Source organism: Podarcis pityusensis (assembly GCF_964106645.2).
Source record: "Podarcis pityusensis genome assembly, chromosome: 8".
Lineage (NCBI taxonomy): Eukaryota > Metazoa > Chordata > Lepidosauria > Squamata > Lacertidae > Podarcis > Podarcis pityusensis.
Window position 1 is genome coordinate 26,975,434 of NC_138033.1, and position 23,388 is coordinate 26,998,821.

General features: G+C 41.5%; 1 protein-coding gene across 3 annotated transcripts in view; it reads left to right on the forward strand.

Annotated features, from left to right (window-relative positions):
* The window catches only part of RUNX3 (RUNX family transcription factor 3), a 151,594-nt gene that overhangs the window by 23,866 nt on the left and 104,340 nt on the right, over positions 1 to 23,388 (forward strand). For 2 of the 3 annotated variants that reach the window (XM_081016816.1, XM_081016814.1), the window contains 3 exons: positions 6,005 to 6,070; positions 6,157 to 6,289; positions 6,651 to 6,750. In XM_081016816.1, the coding sequence (XP_080872942.1) occupies positions 6,693 to 6,750 (58 nt within the window). In that variant the 5' untranslated portion in view covers positions 6,005 to 6,070; positions 6,157 to 6,289; positions 6,651 to 6,692. The remainder of the gene's footprint in view (positions 1 to 6,004; positions 6,071 to 6,156; positions 6,290 to 6,650; positions 6,751 to 23,388) is intronic. The other variant, XM_081016815.1, reaches the window with a different exon arrangement.

Here is a 23,388-nt window from a genome sequence, read left to right on the forward strand (position 1 = left end):
GCACGTGTGCAGACGCGGGTTGCAAACGCTGTGGGTTGTGAACGTGCATCCCGCATGGATCACGTTCACAACCCGAGTGTCCACTATAAATCAATTTAAATGAACAGAGAATCAAATACATAAACATTGCACATGTGTGTTTTAAATTTTGAACTCCAATAAATATTGCTGAGTGAAGGACCCTTTAAAAATGAAACTCTGCTGCTGTTCTCTCCCCCCATATTCCCCTCCCCACACATTTTTGAGGTTTTATGCATTCTGGACATGTAAGGTGAGGAGAGACATGACCTCTGCTTCACAGCGCTGTGCAAAGTTTGAGGAATTTTCTGCCCCGTCATCGTCGCTTCCCTTGGCTGTCTGTTAAGGCCTATCAAAGGAGTCGTGAACATGACTTGCAGCTCGGCATTTTTTCCGGTGTTACATGGCCAGCCAGGAAGATACAATGTGGAAAAGTAGGGACCTGAGAGTGTTCGCGCTGCGGTTTGAACAGGAGACAAGGAAACGTTGTGAAGTCTCATAGACCCTTCTCTGTGCATCTCTGAGGCAGATGGTCGAGGGATGGCCAGATAGTCTAAAGGCTCTTTTGCTGTTTCCCTTCCTCCTCCCCCCCCGTCTCTTTTTTGTTGCTATAAAATCATCAGTGTAAACCTCTCCCTCTGCCAATCCCTACTTTATTTCAGTTCCTTTTAAACAGCTGAGCCCTGTTCTGTAGAAACGGAGGATAATTTCCCTGAAAATAATTACAGAAAAAAGTGGTGGCAACTCTTTGCTCTATTCAGCCCTCAAAACCAAGGCATAAGACCTGGGGTATGGAACGTTTTTCAGCCCAAGGCTTGCATTCCCTTCTGAACAACTTTCTAAAGGCCACGTGCCAGTGATGGATAGAGAAAGAATGACCACTCCCCACATCAAATGGGGGGGGGGGTTGCCTTTTGCATGGTCGCACGCAGCCCCCCCCCCCCGATCCCATGTGGCTCCTGGCAGTATGGGCTGGTTTCGCACTCCTCAGGCTGGATACCTGGAGGTCTCTGCCTACCTCAGCCAATTGCCCAATCCCGCCTGGGGAGGCGTTGCCAGGGGATTGGCCAGGTAGGGGGAGGGACCGCCCTCCTCACACAACAGAGGGTGGATCTTACCTGGGAATCGTCAGTTGGCTCCAGAGCTTCTCCCACCCTGCCCTCCCTCAGTTAAGCCTTCTTTTGCAGGTTAACCTCTTCTCCACAGGTACGCGGGCGCTTCTACGTCATGGTTGCTGTTGAAGGGCCGGAAAGGAATTTTCCTGCATTGGCAAGTTTTGCCTTCCCCGTAACAAAACATCACAACTTTGGCAGTTTCAGGCCTTGGGAGGAATCCTTTAGTCTATCTTCCCTAAATGGGGGGGGGGGGCGTGAAGCATTGGGGGAGGCATTGGCCATATGTTGAGAGGTTGTCATTGCTCTTCCCTGAGATGGTGGCAAAACAGGGGCGGGCTCTCTGCTTGAACATATATTTTCCAGAGCCAGCCCAATCCCCACACATTCTGGATAACCCTGATGTCCCCCAGATCCCCGGCTGGGCACTAGGAAGGATAAACGCCCAATGCCTGAGCCAAGGTCTCCCTACATCTGAAACTTTATAAAGTTGTGGCCAATTTTAATCCCATAGCAGGTTGTCTTGAGTCATTATTCCACTCAGGAGTCGCCTACGGTTGGGGGGACTCCGCCTGTCCATGCAAATGTAAATGTTACTTACCGGTACATAGAGCAAGCTTCTATCCTCCACAAGGAATAGGCATTTTCAGAGTTCAAGGCCATATTCCAGCCTTGCAAAAACCACTTGGCTTTGAAGTGGGTCCAGTGGGATATGTGGCCTGGGATGAGACCCAATGACCAGACAGAGAGGTCCGGGGGGCTGCATTTGGCCCCCAAGTTTTCCACTGCTAGAGAAGACTATGGCAACCCATCTAATAAGTAGGTCTGTCACCAAATTAATGAAATAGCAATGTAGTCAGGTACATCTGGAGTCAGAAGTCTAAGTCCCAATGAGTTCAATGAAGCTTACTCCCAGGCAATAAAATACAGGACTTCTTTGGTTTATTTTCATGAGGAGACTGCAGCCTTAATACACCTTGACCTGGGAGTGAATCCCACTGAGCTCAACATGAATTTTTGACACAACTTTTATAGGATTGCGTTTAGTCACTGATTTCCATATATTTGCAGACCGTACGCTTTAAGGTGTTTTATTGCATTTTTATTATTGTAAGCTTTATTGTAGACTTCCCCAGTTATTTTTTATATATTGAAAGGCAAACACAAGCATGAGAATAAAAATGAATGGTTTTGAAGCAAGAAGCATTTTTGCTTTTTAGGTGAAGCATTGATAATATCATAGCAGGCATGGGAGAGGCACTCCTTCCTTGTGAGTGACAAAGAGATGCTTCTTTTAAAATAGTGCTTTCCACCTGTAGTTTGTGTAAGTTCTTGCTTTAAGGAAATGATGTAGAGTCAGCCCTGGGGTTTTTCCAGGCCAGGATCCTTGGAGAATTGACTTAACCACTAGGGTCATAATTAGTCTATATTCTTATGCCCTCAGTTTCCTAACTCAGCAACAAAGTTCACTTTGACAAGTCTTTAACTTAGCCTTATCTTTTTACAGAGTTGTTTAGGAGGATGGGTGGGGAAATGAAACACATCTATGAGCAGCACCCTGATTCCCTTGTAGAAATAGCAACGTCCATGACTTGTTGTTTAGTCATTTAGTCGTGTCCGACTCTTCATGACTCCATGGACCAGAGCACGCCAGGCACTTCTGTCTTCCACTGTCTCCCGTAGTTTGGTCAGACTCATGTTTGTAGTTTCGAGAACACTGTCCAACCATCTCGTCCTCTGTCGTCCCCTTCTCCTTGTGCCCTCCATCTTTGAATTCTAGGTTTGTCATGACTTAGCCAAAGCCAAGAGAATTGAAGAAATGACTATAGTATTTACTCATCTTTGAAGTTCTATTTTATTTGAATACATTTGTTAACGTTAACAAATTTGTCTGATGACTTTATAATTTTGTTAAAATGTGCAGTGACTTCCTATCCAGTTTGGACAGAAACCCCTCCCCCAAATGACTAAAAAATTGACTTTCCATAGCTTTTTTTGTTGGCCTTTGCTGCTCTGCTTATTTTGCTGCTGTAGTTCTTCAGAACTTGTCTGGGACACAAGCCGGAGAGACATGCAAATTGGTATGGGCATATGAGCAGATGTCTGTCTGTCTGCTTTCATGCCAGTGGCAGGCCAGTGCCTAATTTAGGCATGGGGGAGAAATTTGATTGAGTTCTCATTTAAAGACATCCCTAATTTGCACTTCCCGAAACAACACAGAAACCAAAATGGAGCCATCCTTGGAAATTTGCACTTCTCCAAATTTTGAAGTGCAGTTCTCCAGCCAAGTAATATGTAAACACACACACACACACACACACACACACACACACACACAATAGTAAAGTGTGCATAACAATGCACATATATATTAGGGGAGGTAACCTACAAAATTGCATTATTTAAGAAGAAATTGTTTTGCAAAAATTCATGGGATAGAATGAGATGACTGGATGCTAAGGTAGAAGAAGGCAGTGTTACCACTTCAGTCTGCTGTTGGGTAAAAACATTTTTGAATGCTTCCTCCCTATGCTTGGAAAGAAATGATTACCTGCAGTTGGAAAACAAGCAAGGAGGAGGACGGTAACAACATTTGGGGCTTTTTACTTTATGGAAAATGCAAGTAAGGGAGGGACTGATAGGGTTCTACAAGTTGATACAGAGTGTCATCCATGTAACTTGGGGACATCCACAAAAACTGAATTTTGAAAGACTCTGGACAGACAAAAGAAAGTACAGTGGTACCTCGGGTTACATACACTCCAGGTTACGTACGCTTCAGGCTACAGACTCCGCTAACCCAGAAATAGTGCTTCAGGTTAAGAACTTCAGGATGAGAACAGAAATCGTGCTCCGGTGGCGTGGCGGCAGCAGGAGGCCCCATTAGCTAAAGTGGTGCTTCAGGTTAAGAACAGTTTCAGGTTAAGAACAGACCTCCGGAACGAATTAAGTACTTAACCTGAGGTACCACTGTACACCTTTACACAATGTATTTAGTAAAACTCTGGAATTTGCTCCCACAAGTGGTGGCGATTGCCATCAACTTGTATGACTTGAAAAGATTAAAGAAATACACGGGATAAGGCTATCAATGGCTGCTAGTCATGATGTCTATATTCTCCCTTCACAATCAGAGGCACAATGCTTCTGAATATCAGTTGCTTGGAATTATGTCGGTGTTGAGAGTGCCGTTGTGCTCAGGTTCTTGTGGGCATCTGGTTGGCCACTGTGAGGGCAGAGTCCTGGACTAGATGAGCATTTGACCTGAACCAGCAACCATAGCAGGCAAAGGGCTCAGCTAGAACCTTTCTCCCTGGAGTGATAGTTTTCAACTTGACAGGCAGATATTCTGTTTTCCAGCCTTCCAGGGTGACCCCTCCCACTTCGGCATACAAACCAAGTAGATGCAGCCCCAGATGCAGTTTGTTTTATCCACGGGAAGTCACTAGCTTTGGACCGACTCTGAGTAATAGGCAGCAGGGAACTAGTCCTGGGTTAAGAGTCGGAGGGGCCCAGGGCTAACAGGAAAGTGGAGCCTACAACGTATTCCCAGTATGTGCATCTATAACAGTTGCATATGGGAAAGGGCCTTAGCTCAGTGGTACAGCATCGGCTTTTTATGAAGGAGGTCCTAGGTTCGTTCCTTGGTATCTCTAGCTACAGCTGGAAAGAACCCCTGCCTGAAAACCCCCGAGAACCACGGCCAGCTAGTGTAGATAATACTGAGCTCAGTGGTCCAGTGGTCTGACTAATTGTAATGTGGCTCCTGTGTTCCTTCCCCATACCTCCGAATGAATGATTGCAAAAGTACATCAGGAAGGATAATTCATTTTGTAACTTAAGGGTTAATTTTGTTAATGTTAAAGTCAAGATGGGGGACTGGTGGGGGTGTTACTTAGTAACCAAGCAGAGTGGCATAATGCTCACTGAGCTATCTATTGGCTGTGTAGTTCTGAGGGAGTTTTTTCTCTGTGTATATGATTATGTGCCTCCCTCTTATGTATAAGGCCTGAGCTATGAAACCTCTGTATTTATTTCTCCTCAGTTTATACACTGTTTTGCTCCATTTCCTCAGTAAAGTGTTATCAAGACTTTTCTTGATCAAGATTTTGTCTCTGTTATGTGATTTTGCTCTTTATTTATTTGTATATTTGTGTAAGCATGCAAAGTTGCTTTAGCCTGATTCAAGCCATCTAGATCAGTGTCCTCTCTTCTGAGTGACAGCAGCTCCCCAGGGCATTCAGCGGAGTGTTTTCCTCCCACCGCCAGCTTCCTACTATCCCTTTTCACCAGAGATGCCAAGGATTTGAACCAGGGACCTTCTGCACACAGAGCATGTGCTCTGCAAGTCACTGCAGCGCCTGTAAATTCTGTGCTTTGCACTTTTAAAAGGCCACCGTTCCTGCTCTTCAGCCTACGATGTTTATTCTGCTGCATGTGCTCCATATTTTTTACTTAATACTAATTCACAGAAAATCCCTCTGAAGAGGAACCACCCATCAACACATATGGAACTAGTCTTGGCAGCAAGAATAGTCACTCGTAGAGCTGAAGGTCTTAGAAAGCCAAAAGGGGGAGAAAAATAAAACAAGATACAGACAAGTGGTAAATGTGGGAGAGAGAAAAAGCAGTTAGGAAAGCGAAAACCACTGAATATTAAATGGGCGGCGACTTCAATTGGAAACCTGCAGTGCTCTTCCTGACTCCCTTTCCGAGGGCAACAGCATCAATTCATGAAAAAGGAAGCCCAATCCCATAGCAGCTGAAATTCTGCTTCTTCTCAGTGCCATTTGTTATAAGCTGTGAATGAGTCAACAAGGCCTCCTGTGAACCAAAAATGTTCTAAACCAGTAATTTTAATTTTTTTTTTGAAGGGGAGAGAAAAACCAAGAAGAACCCACAAAGATATTGCAGGGCCTGGTGGTGACATCACAGATCAGGTGACTCTGCTCTTCCAGTCAACAAATAATGATTTAGAGTCATCTGCATCTCAGAAAGTAGGGTTGACTTTATAACACTCTTTCAGGCCTCACAGGCAACCACAGAACCACAAGCAGACTGCAATCAACAATTTAGAAGGAGTACCCGAACCTCGGCAGGGAGGTTTACCTCCTCCTCGTGTTTTTCCACACCAGCCGTGTGTTTTGGATCTGCATAAGGTGAGTTCCGTTCATTCATTCATTCATTCATTCAGTATTTCATTCATACATTTTGCTTTCTGTACTTCCAAAACATTATATTTTTCTTTTTCTTTTTGGGGGGTATGTGTGTGTATCTATCTCTTTGAAAGCTTAGTTTGCCTTCCCCTCCCCTTTCATCCTAATGACGATCCGGCGCGCATATGCTTCTATTGAGAAACTTGTGGCTGAACATTCCTGTGGTGCTGCTGTGGAATCGGATTCTTGGTTATAAACAGGCACAAAACTTCTTTTGATTTTCCCCCTCTTCCCCCCTTTTCACTTTTCTTTTTGCATTTCAGTTTAAACTTTTTATGGTTTTCTTTTTTGTTTGTTTCCTAAGGAGTGTAAGGCTCAAAGACAATCTGGGTCGTAGATTTGGGTCATGGCTTCCAACAGCATATTTGATTCCTTTACAACCTATTCTTCAACCTTCTTGCGTGGTGAGTACAAATCTTTCATCCTTTCCTTCGAGGCAGGAAACGCCGTTGTTTGTCACTCAAGGGAGCTTAAATTTACAGCCTCTTTTAATAATCCCATTGGCACATCTTCAGTTGGATGTTCGCTCTTTGCAAACCGGGTGGTAGAGGGGAAAATCCCCCCCCCCCTTATGTCTGGATGATGCTTAAGGGGAATCCATGGCAGGAGGGGATGGTAAACTTTCTACCTCTTTCTGGATTGTGCTTTCCCAATTTATTTTTGGTGCCTGTGCTTTGTGGATGTGTGTGTTCCATCAAGGATGCTGTCTTCCCATTCTTCTCGAGTCCCAAGAAAAATGATAGTCAGCTGAAGTCTATAGGTTGTATCAAGAGACTAAGTCAGTTGAACTTAAGTGCCGATGAAATAAGTCATCATAACTCATCTCTGCAGCTTAATATGGATCTGAACCTATGAACGTGATGTGATTGCAGTTTTCTGTTTCGTTGAGTTCATGGTTTTTGCATCTACAAATTTCCCACCATGGTTTGATTGCATCTAAACTGTTAGATAGACCCAATGAGTGTCTGTTTTTTAATATAATATCTGGGCTTAATATTCAGCTAAGGAAGAGTGGAGGTAGACTGGAGAAGAGCTTTAAAGGCTGGTAAGACTGACTCAGCCTTTCAAGCCATCAGGGGGTTTTAGTTGCTGAGGACACAAAAAACTTGGACCAGCTGAGCAACTGACCACATTACTTGCTAACGAAAATCCCCGAGGAAGCTTTCCAGCACAAGCCACTGAAATGGGAATGGGATATACAGGAAAACTTCCTCGGATGTTGGGCCCACATTCAAGGCACCCATCCCATTCTTGGCTCTGTAGTCTTTCGATTGTAAACCAGTTTTCTCTGGGGGATGACCCTAAATGGTTTTAAATGCAGTCTAACGTTTGGGGAAATGTTACATCAGAAAATTGTATTTATTAACTTACTTAGTACTAAAATTTGTAACCCTGCTTTTAAATCAAGTTATCCAAACAACTAGCAAGAAATATAGATGCGCAGTCAATATAGACAAGGAAAATCCCTGTACAATTACTAGCAAGAATCTTGGGTAGTATTCAACTAAGTTTTAAATGAATTAAAATAATAACATCAGTGATGCTAATAGTAATCATAATGACTTACTCATTGTAATTGATGAGCATAACTAATTTAATGGTTTACTCTGAGTAAAACTTTGTTGAATATCACTCATTGTCTCCTATTTCTGAATCTTTCCAAATTCATGTGACCATTTTGTTTTCTTTGGCTGGCATCCAAAGAGATGCTTTAGGCACCTTCAAGGCCCCCTGTGTACACCCCCCCCCCAAATAAAAGTGTGGGAAGAGGGGGTAGCACATTCTCCCCTTCCTCCATCCCCTGATCATGTCACAAATTATTCTGAGAATTCCTCTTAATAAAGACCCCATGGGGGGGGGGGGAGAGCATTCTAGAGCTCTTTTTGGGTTTGTAGAGCATGTTGTCCGGTTTTGTAAATTCTGGCTTATGTCGTTTTGTCTCCCTGAGCCAATCCTTCACCCTGGGCATAAAGAATTCTGCTGGATCAGACCAAATATTGAAACAATGCCACATTGTGTCTCCCTTAGCTGTTCACTAGGGTCGTTTCAAAGCTCACAAACAGAGCAAGTAGTCAACCTATCCTTCACTTTTACTTGCCTACAGTGTCTGGTAGTTCCATCTAAGGGCCAACATGGCTACTAGCCATTGATAGACTTCTCTTCCTCCTTCTCTATGAATTTGTTTCATCGTGCTTTTAAAAGCTGCCCAAAGTAGTGGTCATCACCATGCCTGCTGGTGGCGAGTTCCATTAGTTTTAATTGTGTGATTTTGAAATTGTGCTTCTTTCTTTCTCTTTCTTTTTTTTTAACCTGTTCTCAAACTGCTGCTGATCAGCTTCCTAGTCAGTTTCTATAATATTCTTCTGCATAGGAGAGGGAGGAAAGAGCAACATTGGGCTGTATCAAGACTAAATTTACACTTAGGTCCTATTGAAATCAAGGTGAAAAGTTACGACTGGGGATTGAATTTGCAGGAACTTTTGCATCTCTTGCTATTAGAATTTCCTAGTTCAGAGTTGGCTCATTTCTTCGCTCTGCTTGCAAACAACCTTTTAACTTGACCTAAACTTGGGGGGGGGGGGGGGAGGAGTGTTTTGCAGAATTCATATAACTGACCTAAAAATATTGTTCTGAGAACTACTTTTGCACCTAAAATAAGTTCTACTTATGATAATCATTGAGCGCTGTCTCCTTAGGAGCTATTGTGCCCCAGGGTCTTGCAGCGTCAGTGTTCTTGCCAAATAAAGGTTTTTCTTCAGCTCACCTTGTGCTTTGATTAAAAAACAACAACACCTGCCCTGCAATTTGTTTTCACCTCCACAAAAGACCAATTGTTTCACTCAACTTAAAAGGACAACTCATAGTTATCTTTTGATAGTTTAGCTTTGCTGTCCCCTTTTTTTGTTGCTTGTGTGCTGCTCTATTTATTTAAAGGATTTTTGTGTGTGTGCTTTTGTCTTATCCAGCATCTTCATTTGTCATTTTGTTCTGGTTAGCCCATTTTTATATTACTCTCATTTTACCCATCGTCACCATCTAACTCGGCCCCCAGCCCTTTCCACTAATCCCTACCTGCCAGCCCCAATATTTTCTCCTGGGACCACAGACCCTCTTGAATCCTTTATAATTATTCATATGAGTAATCCTTAACATGTAGGACTGCATGAACTGCTGATCCAGCCAAGTAATGTGGACAAAAATGTCTATATTAGGGTGAAGTGGGCATATAAGTACCGTATTTTTCGCTCTATAAGACGCACCAGACCACAAGACGCACCTAGTTTTTGGAGGAGGAAAACAAGAAAAAAAATATTCTGAATCTCAGAAGCCAGAACAGCAAGAGGGATCGCTGCGCAGTGAAAGCAGCAATCCCTCTTGCTGTTCTGGCTTCTGGGATAGCTGCGCAGCCTGCATTCGCTCCATAAGACGCACACACATTTCCCTTTACTGTTTTAGGAGGGTAAAAGTGAGTCTTATAGAGCAAAAAATACGGTATATACATTAGTGACAATAATGAGCAAAAATGCATTATATTAGGCAAAAGTTGTTGTTATTATTATCACTATTACCTTTTCTTTGTACGTGTATTTAAGATCGTGTATGATATATATGGATTTCAGTAAAGAAGATAAAAGTGTGTGTGTGTGTATGACAAAAGTCATTTGAAAAACAATATTTATATTGGGCAAATTGCATGAAAAAATGTGCATATTAGGAGACATTTAAGCTAAAATGTTGAAGAATTTTCACGAGAACTTAAACAACAACAAAAAGTATGTGGAAATGCAGAGAACGGTATTTACAACTGGAAAAATGGGAAGCAGAGAGAAATCTAAATTGACAGATTCACCGAACCCTACCTATCGCAAGCAAATTTCCCTCCAGGCAAATTAAGATGGAGGGTATCTGGAGTCTCACACAGAAATCCAGCCGGTAGAACTTTCCTGTACCTAGAACAGACCCAGCAACATTTTAAAAGTTTATAAGGACAGGAAGCCTGGCAGATACAGGGGAGGTAACCCTAAAGCAACCATGAAATTGGGTTGACTTGAATCCAGTAAGAACTGCTCAAGTTTAAAGCTGAGAAGGCAGGAGGTTGTTCTTCCTTTCTACTCAGTGTGTGTTTGGATATTATTCTCCGAGGAAAAGTACCAGCAAAATATTGTGGAATTTGGCCCCCAATTTTGCCCTGTTTCCTAGCTGTGTTTGTTGGCTTGTTGTCTGGCTGAGCGCATCTTTTTCTTGGAAAAGAGCAAAGTGTAAGAAGAATCTTGGGCACATATCTGTGAATCTGTGGGCTTTAGGTTTCTTTGGAGAATGCTATCAATTAGTAGAAGTAGTATATGCTTTATCTGGGTTGTAGCCAATGCGAATCCTACTCAGAGTAGACTGGCTGAAAATAATCGGCATGCATAACATAAATCCATTCATTTAAATGCAGCTATTCTGAGTAGAACATAGTTGAATGCCACTTTATCTATCTAACTCTATCTAACCATGGATTTGTGCAACATTAAGAACTGCCCTCGTTGATCAGGCTGAAATCCCTCAAGCCAGCATCTCACAACAGCCCTCCTTTGTTCACCTGCAACATCTGGCACTCAGGGGCACAAAGCCACTGAAATTGATGGTTCTCTTTAGCAATCCAAAATAATAATAATAATAATAATAATAATAATAATAATAATAATAATAAATTTATACCCTGCCTATCTGCCTGGGTTTCCCCAGCCACTCTGGGTGGCTTCCAATGAACTATTAAAATACAATAGTCCTTCAGATATTAAGAGCTTCCCAAACAGGGCTGCCTTCAGATGTCTTCTAAAAGTCTGGTAGTTGTTGTTCTCTTTGACATCTGATGGGAGGGCGTTCCACAGGGCAGGTGCCACTACCGAGAAGGCCCTCTGCCTGGTTCCCTGTAGCTTTGCTTCTCACAGTGAGAGAACCACCAGAAGGCCCTCGGCACTGGACCTCAGTGTCTGGGCAGAACGATGGGGGGGGGGGAGACACTCCTTCAGGTATACTAGGCTGAGGTCGTTTGGGGCTTTAAAGGTCAGCACCAACACTTTGAATTGTGCTTTTGTCCAACCAAACAACACCATCCATGCACAAGAAAAGGAAGGTATCAGCAAGCTTGGAGAAATCCCAAGGTTTGCAGAAGTACCCGCGCTGAAAAAAAGCCCTTAAGCAGGGAAATGGAATGGGGGAAGAACCCTTCACAATAACCTAATGAGAACCCCGAGCATGTTCAGAAGCCACAGAATGATGGCTGACTGTTGGGAGGAGTAAGGGGAGGAGTGGAAAAAGAAGGGTCAGAATAACTGAATTAAGGAATTCTCTGCTCACATCCTGAGCAGCAAGACTATTGGAAGGCATGGGTCCACACAACATCGTTTTGTTGCAGGTCCTTACCATGACAGAAAAAGCCGTTGAGAGATCATGGATTTAGCTAATTCTAGTGGAAAGTAGGGAGGGGGAAGAAATTTGCTTTAGCATTTTAGTGAGAACCTCGATAATTTGCATATTCTCACTTCTTTGAATGTTACCAAATGGGTGGGGTTTTTTCCCGTTCATCTAAAAAAAGTGTACAAAAGTACATAATTAGGGGAAAGTTTGCATAAAAATGCATATTATGTGTGAAAATAATGCACACAGAATGCAGTATATTAGAGAAGGCTGCTTGCAGAAATGTACACATCAGGCAAAACTGCATTTTAAAAGGTGTGTTTTAGGAGAAATTTGCACTAAAATGCTGACAATTTTTTTATGATGGTTTTGAAAAAACGACAACTGCAAAGTGATAAAGAAGTATAGTGAACTGATTGTAGGACTGGAAAAATTAGAAACTGAAATTGACACAGTTGTCCAAGTGAAAAGCAATATACATTTATTTATTGTATTTCTGAGTCACCTCCTGCCCCTGCTTTACCTAAATATGTGGCCACCACTGTATATTAAGCTAAAAAATTCCAACTGTTAATTATATGTTATAAATTACTTGTTTGACTAAAATTAGAAAGAACTTGTTTTGAAGGCCCCTCAGTTTCAAGTATGACTTCTATCAGGACATTCTCTGCACCATTCATAGTTTTATAAGTTTCTATTGCCTTTGTCAACTTAAAAAAGAACCCATAGCCCCAAATACCTTTTCTCATAAGGAAGATGCTCTAACCGCTTGATCATTTAATCCCTGCCCTTTAAAAAAACCTCTTTTCAGCTCTGTTGGCTTTTGCAAAAGATATCTGTTTAAAAATTATTTTTTACAGCACAAAACATGCTCAGATTTCTTACTCTATTATGCAGATACTGCAGTGGAGAAACTCTGGGTACATTTTATGACGCACAAAAGAATTTGTTGCTTTGTAAGCATTGTTTATCCATTTATTTCCATTTATTAATAGCTTCTTATGAAACATCTTGGTACAGTGTAACAATTAATAAATCAACAGTAAAAACACATATATTTTTTTAAAAATCCTCTATAAAAACAACAAATCCAATACAAATCTAGAATGAGGTAAAATCTCCACTTAAAAGACTTTTTGATAAAGGGAAGTATTCAATAGGTGCCAAGAAGAAAACAGAGATGGCACCTGCCTGATAATGTAATTGGAGCATTAGTAGAATGTAACCACAACTGCATAGTACAAATTTGAATTCAATTGAAATGGCCCTATTTTCAACATTGAATGCATTCCAAATAAATTTAATATATTGGATGCCAAAAAGTTAGGACATCCAATCAGTGTTCTGAGATTCAGAGTTCAAACTGTGGGTTTCTAATTGACCTAAGAAGCTTTGAATCTCAGCCATAATTTTTGAGTATTGGTGGAGATATTTTGGTGTAGAAAGGTCAGAAAAGTGACAGCAAACTACCCACCTTTTTACATCAGTGAGTTTTGATGTAAAGTTTGTATCTCAGAATTTAAAGGTTGAAGTTGAAACTGTTTCTTCATCTCAACAAATCAGCTATGTTTTTCATTCAGTTAACAATTAGCTTCAGCTTTAAAAAGCACAGCAAAACTTATCTATTGGCCTATATACCTTTCAGTCTGTTGGCTACCCAGTCCAGCCTAAAGTTGTTTTGAGTAACTGAAAGTGAGTATAGCATCATGGCTAAAACACAGAGCTATGATTTGACTTGGGAGTCCCCAATTTGAAACTCGCTTCTGCTATGAACATATGAGATGCCTCTAAGGTCACCCAGCTCTCTGCCTCAAATCCATTTTTCAGTCTCAGTCTCCTCACCCCCAAAAACATATAATATGGGTATAATAAAACTAACCTAACCTTACCCTGTTGTAGTAAGGATTTTGTAAATGAGGCAGTGAAGTTGTGCTTTGAACCCTTGAAAGCGATCGGCGTATGTGTTTGTATGTGACTGAGAACCTGTGGTCAAAACTTCGGACTTCGTTTGTTTATTTGCTTTTTATATTTTTAGCACGGCAAAATCATTGATTGTTTGATTGACTAGGTTGATTATGACTTACTGATATGTAAGAATCCTTTCTTAAGGTTGCATGAACAAGGAATATATAATTACAAATCAAAGATTACCAGTTATCTCATTCTCTTTCTTGTCCCCAGAACATTTAGCCATTTGTTAGTACAACGAAGTCTTTGGCTGCAAAACTGCAGGTTGTTCATGGTACCCAAATCTGCCAGTTTGACATAGCATTCCATCAGTGTTGTAGTCTGCTTCCTTTTTAAGTATATAGCACAGATTACTTTAGCTGTGGTAGTCGTCATCATGTGTAACAGCAAATTCAAGCAGAAGTGATAAAAACACTTTGGGGTTCATGGCAATAACCTCTTTCAAAATTGTATTGATTGCTACTTGAATATACCTTCTCTGTCCTCTTCCTAAAAACAATTGAAGTAATATTGTGCTGGAACCCAGAGTGTTTAAAAATCAAATCAAATTGTACAATGCCAAGCACATAGGAAATACTTTTATAAATATTACATCATGCTATCTAAATGCTAAGTATTATTATTAATTGAGCTGAAAGTGTTGACTCAGTTTAACGTATCCAGCCATTCTCAGCTGGTAGTATAACTGGGTTTACAAACACAGAATCTCAGTATGATGTGTGGGAGTTACACAGCTTTCAGCATGTTACTTGTTTGGGTATAAAATGAATATTTCACATATGGGGAGTGTGAAGTAGTGAATTTAGGCTGGAACATGATTATAGATCTTTAGAGCACTTCTGAGGATGGATGTAGGAAGTGTCATTAAAGTGGTCATTGCTTGTGGTACACATAGTGCCCCCCCATCACTGTCTCTATTCAAAAAAAGACATTTCTGTAGTGCTTCAAAGATATATTTGAAGGAAATTAGCACCAGGGACCACATTGCTACTATTGATGTGGGCACATTTTCATAAGATTGTCACAGGCACCTGGTGAACATTGTGTGTGATTACAATGTTTAATCAATGAATTAGTCAGATTGGTTTATTAGAAACTTTTACTTAGCTAAAAAGGTGTCTCCAATGAATTTGGAAGCTTAAAAAAAATTAAATACAAATTAAATACATAGTTTCTGGCTGTATGTTTATTGTATGCTAATCAGATATTGTTACTTGTGTGAATACTTTTGGTTGCTGTTAATTTTCTTCTTTTTTACTTTATATTTTACATAGTCTATTCTTTCTAATAATAATAATAATAATAATAATAATAATAATAATAAAAAAAACAAGTGATGACAGGAAACCCCCATTATATTTCATACAAGTGCATAGGAATTTCTCATCTCCCCTTTTCTCACAAGAAGGAAAGAAAGCCTCTTTGGGGATGATGCCTGCCATGATGTATGTGTGCAGGATCTAAAAACAAAGGAAGGCTGCACCTTCCACTAGAAGTACTGTTTTTACTATCTGCCTATGTATGTATTTAATATATTTGTATCATGTGACTCACATTGGGACTACTAGACCCCCAAAAATCTAAGCAATGTGAACTACAGTCGCTTCTGGGGTGCCTCTGGGATTAGGGGCCTGAAACTCAAGCTTCATTAGTTTCATAGTAGTACTGCCTCTATGGTGGCCAGAATAGTTCCTCCTGAAATGAAATGTCCTCATATTGTATGAGGAAGTGACTTTTTTAAAAAATCAAGGCACACATCCTCTAACCCTGAATCCCCTCCCCCACTCATTATCAGTGGCAGAGCTTCATGCTCCGGCACCGGGGGGTGGGGGTGGAGAGAAGGCGGGGGCGGGGCTGGCGCACATCCTGGGGGTAGGGTGGGGCAGCCGTGATGGAACCCCACCAGGATTGCGCTACCGGGGGCGGTGCGCTCCCCCCGCACTCCTCTTCCTCCGCCAGTGCTCGTTATAAGTATCTAAGAGTATAAGCAGTACTTTTTTTTCTGGGAGGACGCAGGGGTACGCATACCCCTAAACATTTTGTGAATCTTTGTGCTTTTGTTCATTTACTGTATTTATTTTCCCTGGTTTGAACTATAAAATGGTGATTTTCTTGAGTCAAAATGAGAGCACCCATAAACATTTTTTTTAAAGAAAAAAAAGCACTGAGTATAAGATACTCATGTGTGCTGCTTAGATCACTTAGATCTATGGAACTGGCACCATCTGCAAGTGCCACGCAATGCCCAACCCACATTTGCAAGCAGTCATTTCTTACATGTGGGAGCAGCTTGGATTTGGAACCCCCTGCCTATTGACATTAGACAGACACCATCGCTGTGCACTTTTAGATGCCTGCTGGAAACCTTTCTGTTTCAGTGAGCCTCTCCTGGCACAGGTTTTGGTTACATCTCTTCTTAAAATTGGTTTAGATAGTTTGTTTTCAGATGTTTATAAATGTTTTAGATACAGTATTTTTTAAATTTTTTTTAGATTGTATTTGCTTTTATCTCAGAAGTGTTTGCCACCCTGGGCTCCTTTTGAGAAGAAGGCTGGAATATGACGTATATTTACACCCACCTACCCTCCCACCCACTTGTTTGGCATTTGATCATAGGGTACCTATGTACACATTGCCAAAAAAGTAAATGTATTGCCAAAAAGAGGACAAGAGAGGACACAAGGTTGGGGGAAAAAGGGCATATGCTAATGAATATGTGCAAATTTACAGATAATTTTTTTAATGTAGTTGGAAGCACATCTCATTTGTGACCAGGTAACCTATGTGTGCCTGCCTGGCTCATTCCCCCGTTCAGGTGGTAACTGTTTGAAGGGCCCTGTTGATGTCTCTTCTTATGGGACTATTTTTTGAATTGAACTTGGACTGGGCAGCCTTAGAACAGGGGACTGTCCTCTTCAAGTAGAGGGTTGTGCTCTGTAACGCGGCAACCTGACCACCAATGGGCATTAAAGATTTAGCTGTTGATGTCGCCGTTAATTGAATATATATGGTTTTAACCAGGCATCCCCAAACTCGGCCCTCCAGATGTTTTGGGACTACAATTCCCATCATCCCTGTCCACTGGTCCTGTTAGCTAGGGATGATGGGAGTTGTAGTCTCAAAACATCTGGAGGGCTGAGTTTGGGGGTGCCTGGTTTTAACTATGAAGCCATTTGAGAAGGTTGTCTGGCACAGAAAGAGGGGGTATTGAAAATATCTAAATCAAATAAATTAACACAAAATTCTACCACACCACCTGTGCTATAAGGGGTGCTTGGGGGGACTCTCGTGCTTCTTCCGCACCCCTGCTGTAGATCACACTTATTCAGTTGCAAGTTCTTCCCTTGCCGTGCTGAAACACAGCCATTTATCTCACATGGGATTTTATGTATTTATTTACTTACGTTTTAAACAAAAATGAAATGAAATGCTGGTTTAGCGCAGGAACTATGCCTGAAGCCGTTTATAAGAATAAAGAGCAATAAACAATTCATGAAGATTATAGGATTGACAAATATATTACTGGCCCCCCCACCCCCACCCCCAGCATCGTGAAGTGCAAAATTGCAGTGGAGTCTGGTTAGTAATACATGTGGTAGAGCGTCGTATCATCCCCTGCAAGATGGTGGCACTATAAATATAGCCTTTGTACTCCGTGCTGCTAATTAAAGGCAGACCTATGGCAAGCAAATAAGAGGAGGAAAATAAAAAACATTTGTACAGTTCTTTTTAATCTATATTTTCCCTCCACAAGCAAGATGAATAAATGCTGGGTTTTAACTAGGATCATTCATTTAAAAAAAAATTAAAAGAAAAAAATAGAAATAGCACATCTTGAACTCAATTTCCATATGAATAGGAACTCATAAAGCAATAAACATCTTTGTTTCAGACATAATTTTATTAAGGGAAGGAGAAAAAAAGATTATGGTAAAACTGGAAAGGGGCCAAATTGCAAAACATTTGTTGAATATTAAGACAAGAGATCCTTGTTTCTTTGAAAGGTTACATGTATCCATTGGATGCAGAACACATTGCTGGAAGTTTGTGGATGCTGTGAAACATTTGTGTACTTTCACTGGAATCCCAAATTGCTTCTAATTTCATTTAACTTTTGCTTGAATTTCATTATTGGAGGGTGGTAATACTTCCCCCCTTTCTGGTTCATGCTGGGAAGTTATTATTTGCTCATTCAATCTATACCCCCCTTCTCAGCCTTCAGGGCTGAAGTAGTTAAGAACGTGTTCAAAAATCGTAAGATTCTATTTAAACTTAAGGCAGAAATTAAATGAATAGAAGTGGGGCAAAGGCCTCATAGTCACTGTACCCCCCTCCCTTCAGGTGAAAAAAGCCACAGAAACAGCAGTAATATATGGTTATCATAATCCCTCAAAAGCCGCAAAAAGGGGGCATGTCTTAACCTGACACCAAAACAATGTTAATATCAGTGTCTGGTGGGCCTCACTGAGGAGAGCCTTCCATAGATGGGGAGCCAAAACTAAAAAGGGATGCTTTTTTGTTCCCACCCTCCAAGCCTCTCTCAGAGGGGGCACTTGGATGACAAATGCAGGGTCCAGGTATGTTCAAGTTTGCAGTGTCATTCCATTAGATATTGGATACTAGAATCATAGAATCATTGAATCGTTGGAAGGGATCTCGAGGGTCATCTAGTCCAACCCCCTGCAATGCAGGAATCTCAGCTAAAGCGTCCATGACAGATGGCCACCCAAGCTCTTCTTTAAAACCTCCAGTGCGCCATATAGGGATTTGTAGGTTAAAACCAGCACCTGAATTGTGCTCAGGAGCATATAGGTAGCTGTGCCAGTGCAAAAATTCCCTGCCATTTGAAATCCACCTAATACCTAATCTACTAACTTTTGAGTGCTGAGCAAAGGGCTAGTGTTTTTACCTTTCTATCGATGGCTTGTTTTCACTTATTGTTTGTTAGGGTCTGTGGATCTCTGGTAGGGATGAAGGAGAAACTTGATTCAGTTTGCATTTAATGGCAAAATTAACTAATTTCCACTTTGCAAAAAACACACAAACCAAAACATAGCCAACTTTTGAAATTTCAGTTTCTCTTTTTTATTTTTTATTTTTGGAATTTTAGTGCAAGTTTCCCCCAGTATAGCTCATTTTTATTGTAACTTTCACTAATATATGAATTTTTATGCACAGTTTACTCTAGTATGTGCATCTTTTGCCCAATATTTGGTTAGAGAACTGCATTTCAAAATTTGGAGAAGTGCAAATTTTGTAGGATGGCTGTGTTTAGGTTTGCAAATTGTTGTGTGAATTAAGGAGGTTCACCTTTAAATGTGGACTGAATCCATTTTTTCTCCTACCTTTAAGAACACCTGGACTCCTCCATCCCTTCTTGTCATAGTCTCTCAGCTGTTGGCTGGCCCTTCTTGCTTCCCCATGGCGCCAAGTGTTCTATGCTTCCTACAGCCTCTGCTGTTCCTCAGTGGCAGGAGAACATGGAGGTTGAGATGGAAACACAGAAAGTGTCCTTATACTGAGTCAGACCACTGCTGCATCTAGTTCAGTATTGTCAACACTGATTGGCAACAGTTCTCCAGGGATTAAGATAAGAGCCTTTCCAGACTGGCCTGGAGTTGCTGAGGAGCCTTCTGCAATCAAAGCATGTGTTCTAACTATGAGCCACAGGTTTTCCCCATGTCCCACAAACCGTGTCAAACCTGGTTGGAGAATCAGATAGGTAGCCGTGTCGGTCTGACGCAGTTGAAATAAATAAATAAAAACTAAGTTGGTCTCTAAGGTGCTACTGGACAATTTTTAATTTTTTTTAAATTTATTTCGACCAGTTGGAGAAATCTGCTTCCTGTTCTCTTCAGCAACCTATGTGCCAGATCCAATTTTTGTTGGGTTGTAATAACGACCAGGCGCTTGGATTTTTGCACCCCAGCTTTGAAAAAGTCCACCCCTCATTTTGTTACCAACGCAGAAGAGGGACCACCTGGAAAGGGAGATACAAAAATGGTTTCAGATCCTAGCAGCAGCTTGCCAGCTCCTGAAGGATGTTTTGAGAAGCAAATCCCTCCCACCCTCCCACCCCACCAAATGCCGACCTCAGTAATTTTTAAAGTATTGGCATGGAATCTAATAATCGCTTGTTGATTCTAGCTCTAAACTACTCCTAAATCGTCCAGGCTGCAAGACCACCCTATGTGACCAAAACCACCACCATGGAGAGAAAAGGTGCAGAAATGTACCAGTTCCTGTGATCACTCAATGTTCCCCACAGTCCTGGACGATTTCCTTGCCTCAGTAGGAACATTCCCCCCACCCGCCCCCCATCTTGATATGTCTTGTAAACAACCACCGCTCTGTGTCAGAGACTGTCGGCTGCTGCTGTAAGAACGGGGCGGGGGGGGGAGAGAAAGACCTCCCTTTAACTGCCTTGTTACCCTAATTGAAATGCTAAGGTTATGCCCCTGGGGATCGCAACGCAAGAGGCAAAGGAAAACAACAGCCCACCAGTATGATCTTACAGGCAGAGATCAAATGGCTAACCACAGATTTCATCCACTTCCACGGTGACCTCTTCAGCAAGGAAACAGTTGAGATTTTCTGGCGTTTGTCCACTGAGCTTGTTCCACACACCCGTGCCACACACCAAAATAATAATCGGAAAGCTTACAAGTCTGTCCCCATCTCTCTCTCTCTCTCTCTCTCTCTCTCTCTCTCTATATATATATATATATTATTTAGCCCCAGAAAGCCCCAAACACAGAGAGCATTGCTGCATATAAAATGGTGGAAGTAGTTGTGGAGGCTAGCGTGACTTGTGACCTCCCAAACCAAATGAAATCCACCAACCATATATGGTAGCCCACTAGGGGTTTCCTGTTTTTTGCTGCTTACCCAGAATTGCAAAAAAAGAAAAGAAGAAAAGAGGAGGGGAGGGGAGGTCATCAAATACTTGGCTTGCTGTGTCCAAATTTGTTCAGCCTTGGTGAGATCCTTTTAAAGCTAAAAAGCAGGGCTTTCATCTGGTTAAAGAAATATTAGTTGATTAAATCTGCATACTTTTGCAAATGAGGTTGGGGGAGGAGGATTATTATCCTAAAGCAGGAATAGGGAACCTGTGGCCCTCTAGATGTTGTCCACAGCTCATAGAACTGTAGAGTATGGAAGGGATCCCAGAGGTTCCCATCTAATCCAATCTCCTGCAAGGCAGGAATTGCAACTAAAGTATCAGTGATTGATGGCCATCCAACCTCTGCTTGAAAACCTCTAAGGAAGGAGAGTCCACAAACAGCTCTTACTGTCAGAAAGTTCTTCCTGATGTTTAGCTGGAATCTCCTTTGTTGTAACTTGAATCTATTTTTCCGGGTTCTACAACCTCCTAACTTGGGGTCATCTGCAAATTTGATGAGCATCTCCTCAATTCCTTCGCCCAAGTTATTTATAAATATGTTGAACAACAACAAGCCCAGGATAGAGCCCTATTTGTCACGTTTTTCCAGGATGATGAGGAACCGTTAGTGAACACCCTTTGGTTTTGGTCAGTCAACAAGCTACAAATCCGCCTAACAGCTATCTTGTACAGCCTACATTTTACCAGTTTCTCCACAAGAATATCATGGGGGATTTTCCCCACCATCTCTGACCATTGGCCAACCTAGCTGGGAGTTGTGGGTCCAACATCTGGATGGCCACGGGTTCTCCATCTCTTTTCTAAAGAGAAAAAGCAAAATTGTATTTAGAATCATAGAAGGGACCCAAGGGTTATCTAGTCCAATCCTGTGCAATGCAGGAATTTGGATAAGCATCATCTTAGAAGAGGCACTCCACATTCTTTCACAAATGGAATGGAATGCCTCTTCAGATAGTGCTTTCCATTTAAAGTTGTTTTTTAAAATGTTCCCATCTTAATTTTCTTAATTAGGTACACTATATATATATATATATATATAATTTTTAAATCAGGTATACCTTTTAAACAGATTAACCTGTATTTAATTGATCAATCTAAGCAATTAACAATTCTGCTGTTTTTAAAACTGCCCATTTTTTCACACACCCCTCTCACCAATGTCTATTTCTTTGTTATTTATTACTGTAATTACTGTTATTAAATGCTGAGTCCATAGTGGGGTACACATTTAAATACAAACAGATGTAAGTCCAGAGCCTCCATGTTTTTGCAAGGAAATTAGTCATGCTATTAGTTAACAGCTCCGGAATTTATTAGTACAAATCGCAGAGCAAATTTCATAAGACAAAACTGCTTTAGGGTAGGTACACATATACCCCCCGCCCTTTAAAAAAAGTAGTTGGTGTGATTTTTTTGTTCATCACCCTCCTGCAGCCCTGACTCTACATCCTGGGCTGCACATGTAACCTGAATGTCAGAAGATTCGGGGTGGACAAAACAAAGTACTGTACAGTGGTACCTCAGGTTACGTACGCTTCAGGTTACAGACTCCGCTAACCCAGAAATAGTACTTCAGGTTAGGAACTTTGCTTCAGGATGAGAACAGAAATCGTGCAGCGGCAGCAGTAGGCCCCATTAGCTAAAGTGGTGCTTCAGGTTAAGAACAGTTTCAGGTTAAGAACGGACCTCCGGAACGAATTAAGTACTTAACCGAAGGTACCACTGTATAATTAAACTATGGAATTGGTTCCCACAAGATGTAGCAATGCCCACCAACTTGGACAGCTTTGAAAGAGGATTAGACAGATTTATGGAGGGTAAGGCAACGAGCCATAATGGTTCTGCCTCCACTGTTGAAGGTAGCATGCCTCTGAATGCCATTTGCTGAGCATCACAAGCAAGGAAGGGGACTGTGGCGCTGCTTATGGGCTTCCCATAGGCATCTGGTTGGCTGCTGTGAAACAGTATGCTAGACTATCTGTGCCTTTGGTGTGATCCAGCAGGGTCCTCCTTCTGTTCTATGTTCTTATGCTAATTTGCTCCCCGATGTGAAGTTACATTCCCTCCATCCAGGCCAGTAGGCTGAATACCAGAGAAGTAATTTTCATTCACCCGAAAGAGGTATATTTTACATACTCGGAAATGTACTTTACGTCAGTGTCATATCTCACCCTTGTTGCCTAAGTTTTCAGTTCTCAAGTGCACAGTTTTTTCTTTTGACTTCTTGTGGAATGCACATTTATCTGCACATCATTCTCTCAAATGACTAAGTTGGTGGGTTTGGCCTGCCTGCTTGGAAGCGAAACACGGCCACCCAAAAGTAGCAGTTTCTGCGTTTTGCGTACTTCCTAGGTACATAGAAATATATAGTTTTGTATATTGAAAGGCAAATGAATGCTTTCTTTTTTTTTTTTTTTTTTAAAAAGCAAAATGGCCCAACAAAGACAGCGTCCAGAACTTAAGGAAAGTTAATAGCAGTTGAGCCTATAGAAATCAGAAGTACAAAAATAACTCACCCTGTTGCATGGGAGAGGAGTTTCCCCGTTTCTTTTTAGTCCGTATTTTATTTTCTACCCTGAACGTGTTAGTGACTGGAGATGCTCCATATACCGTTGTAGCTCCTGAACAAAATCTGCATCTATGATGGTGCCACTGCCAACCCAGAGCTCTCCCAACCTTGCCTCCTTCTCTCCCCTTCCCATTCCCATTTGTAGAATGCTTTGTTTTGTTTTTTACAATCAAGCAGTGTATCTATTTTATGAAA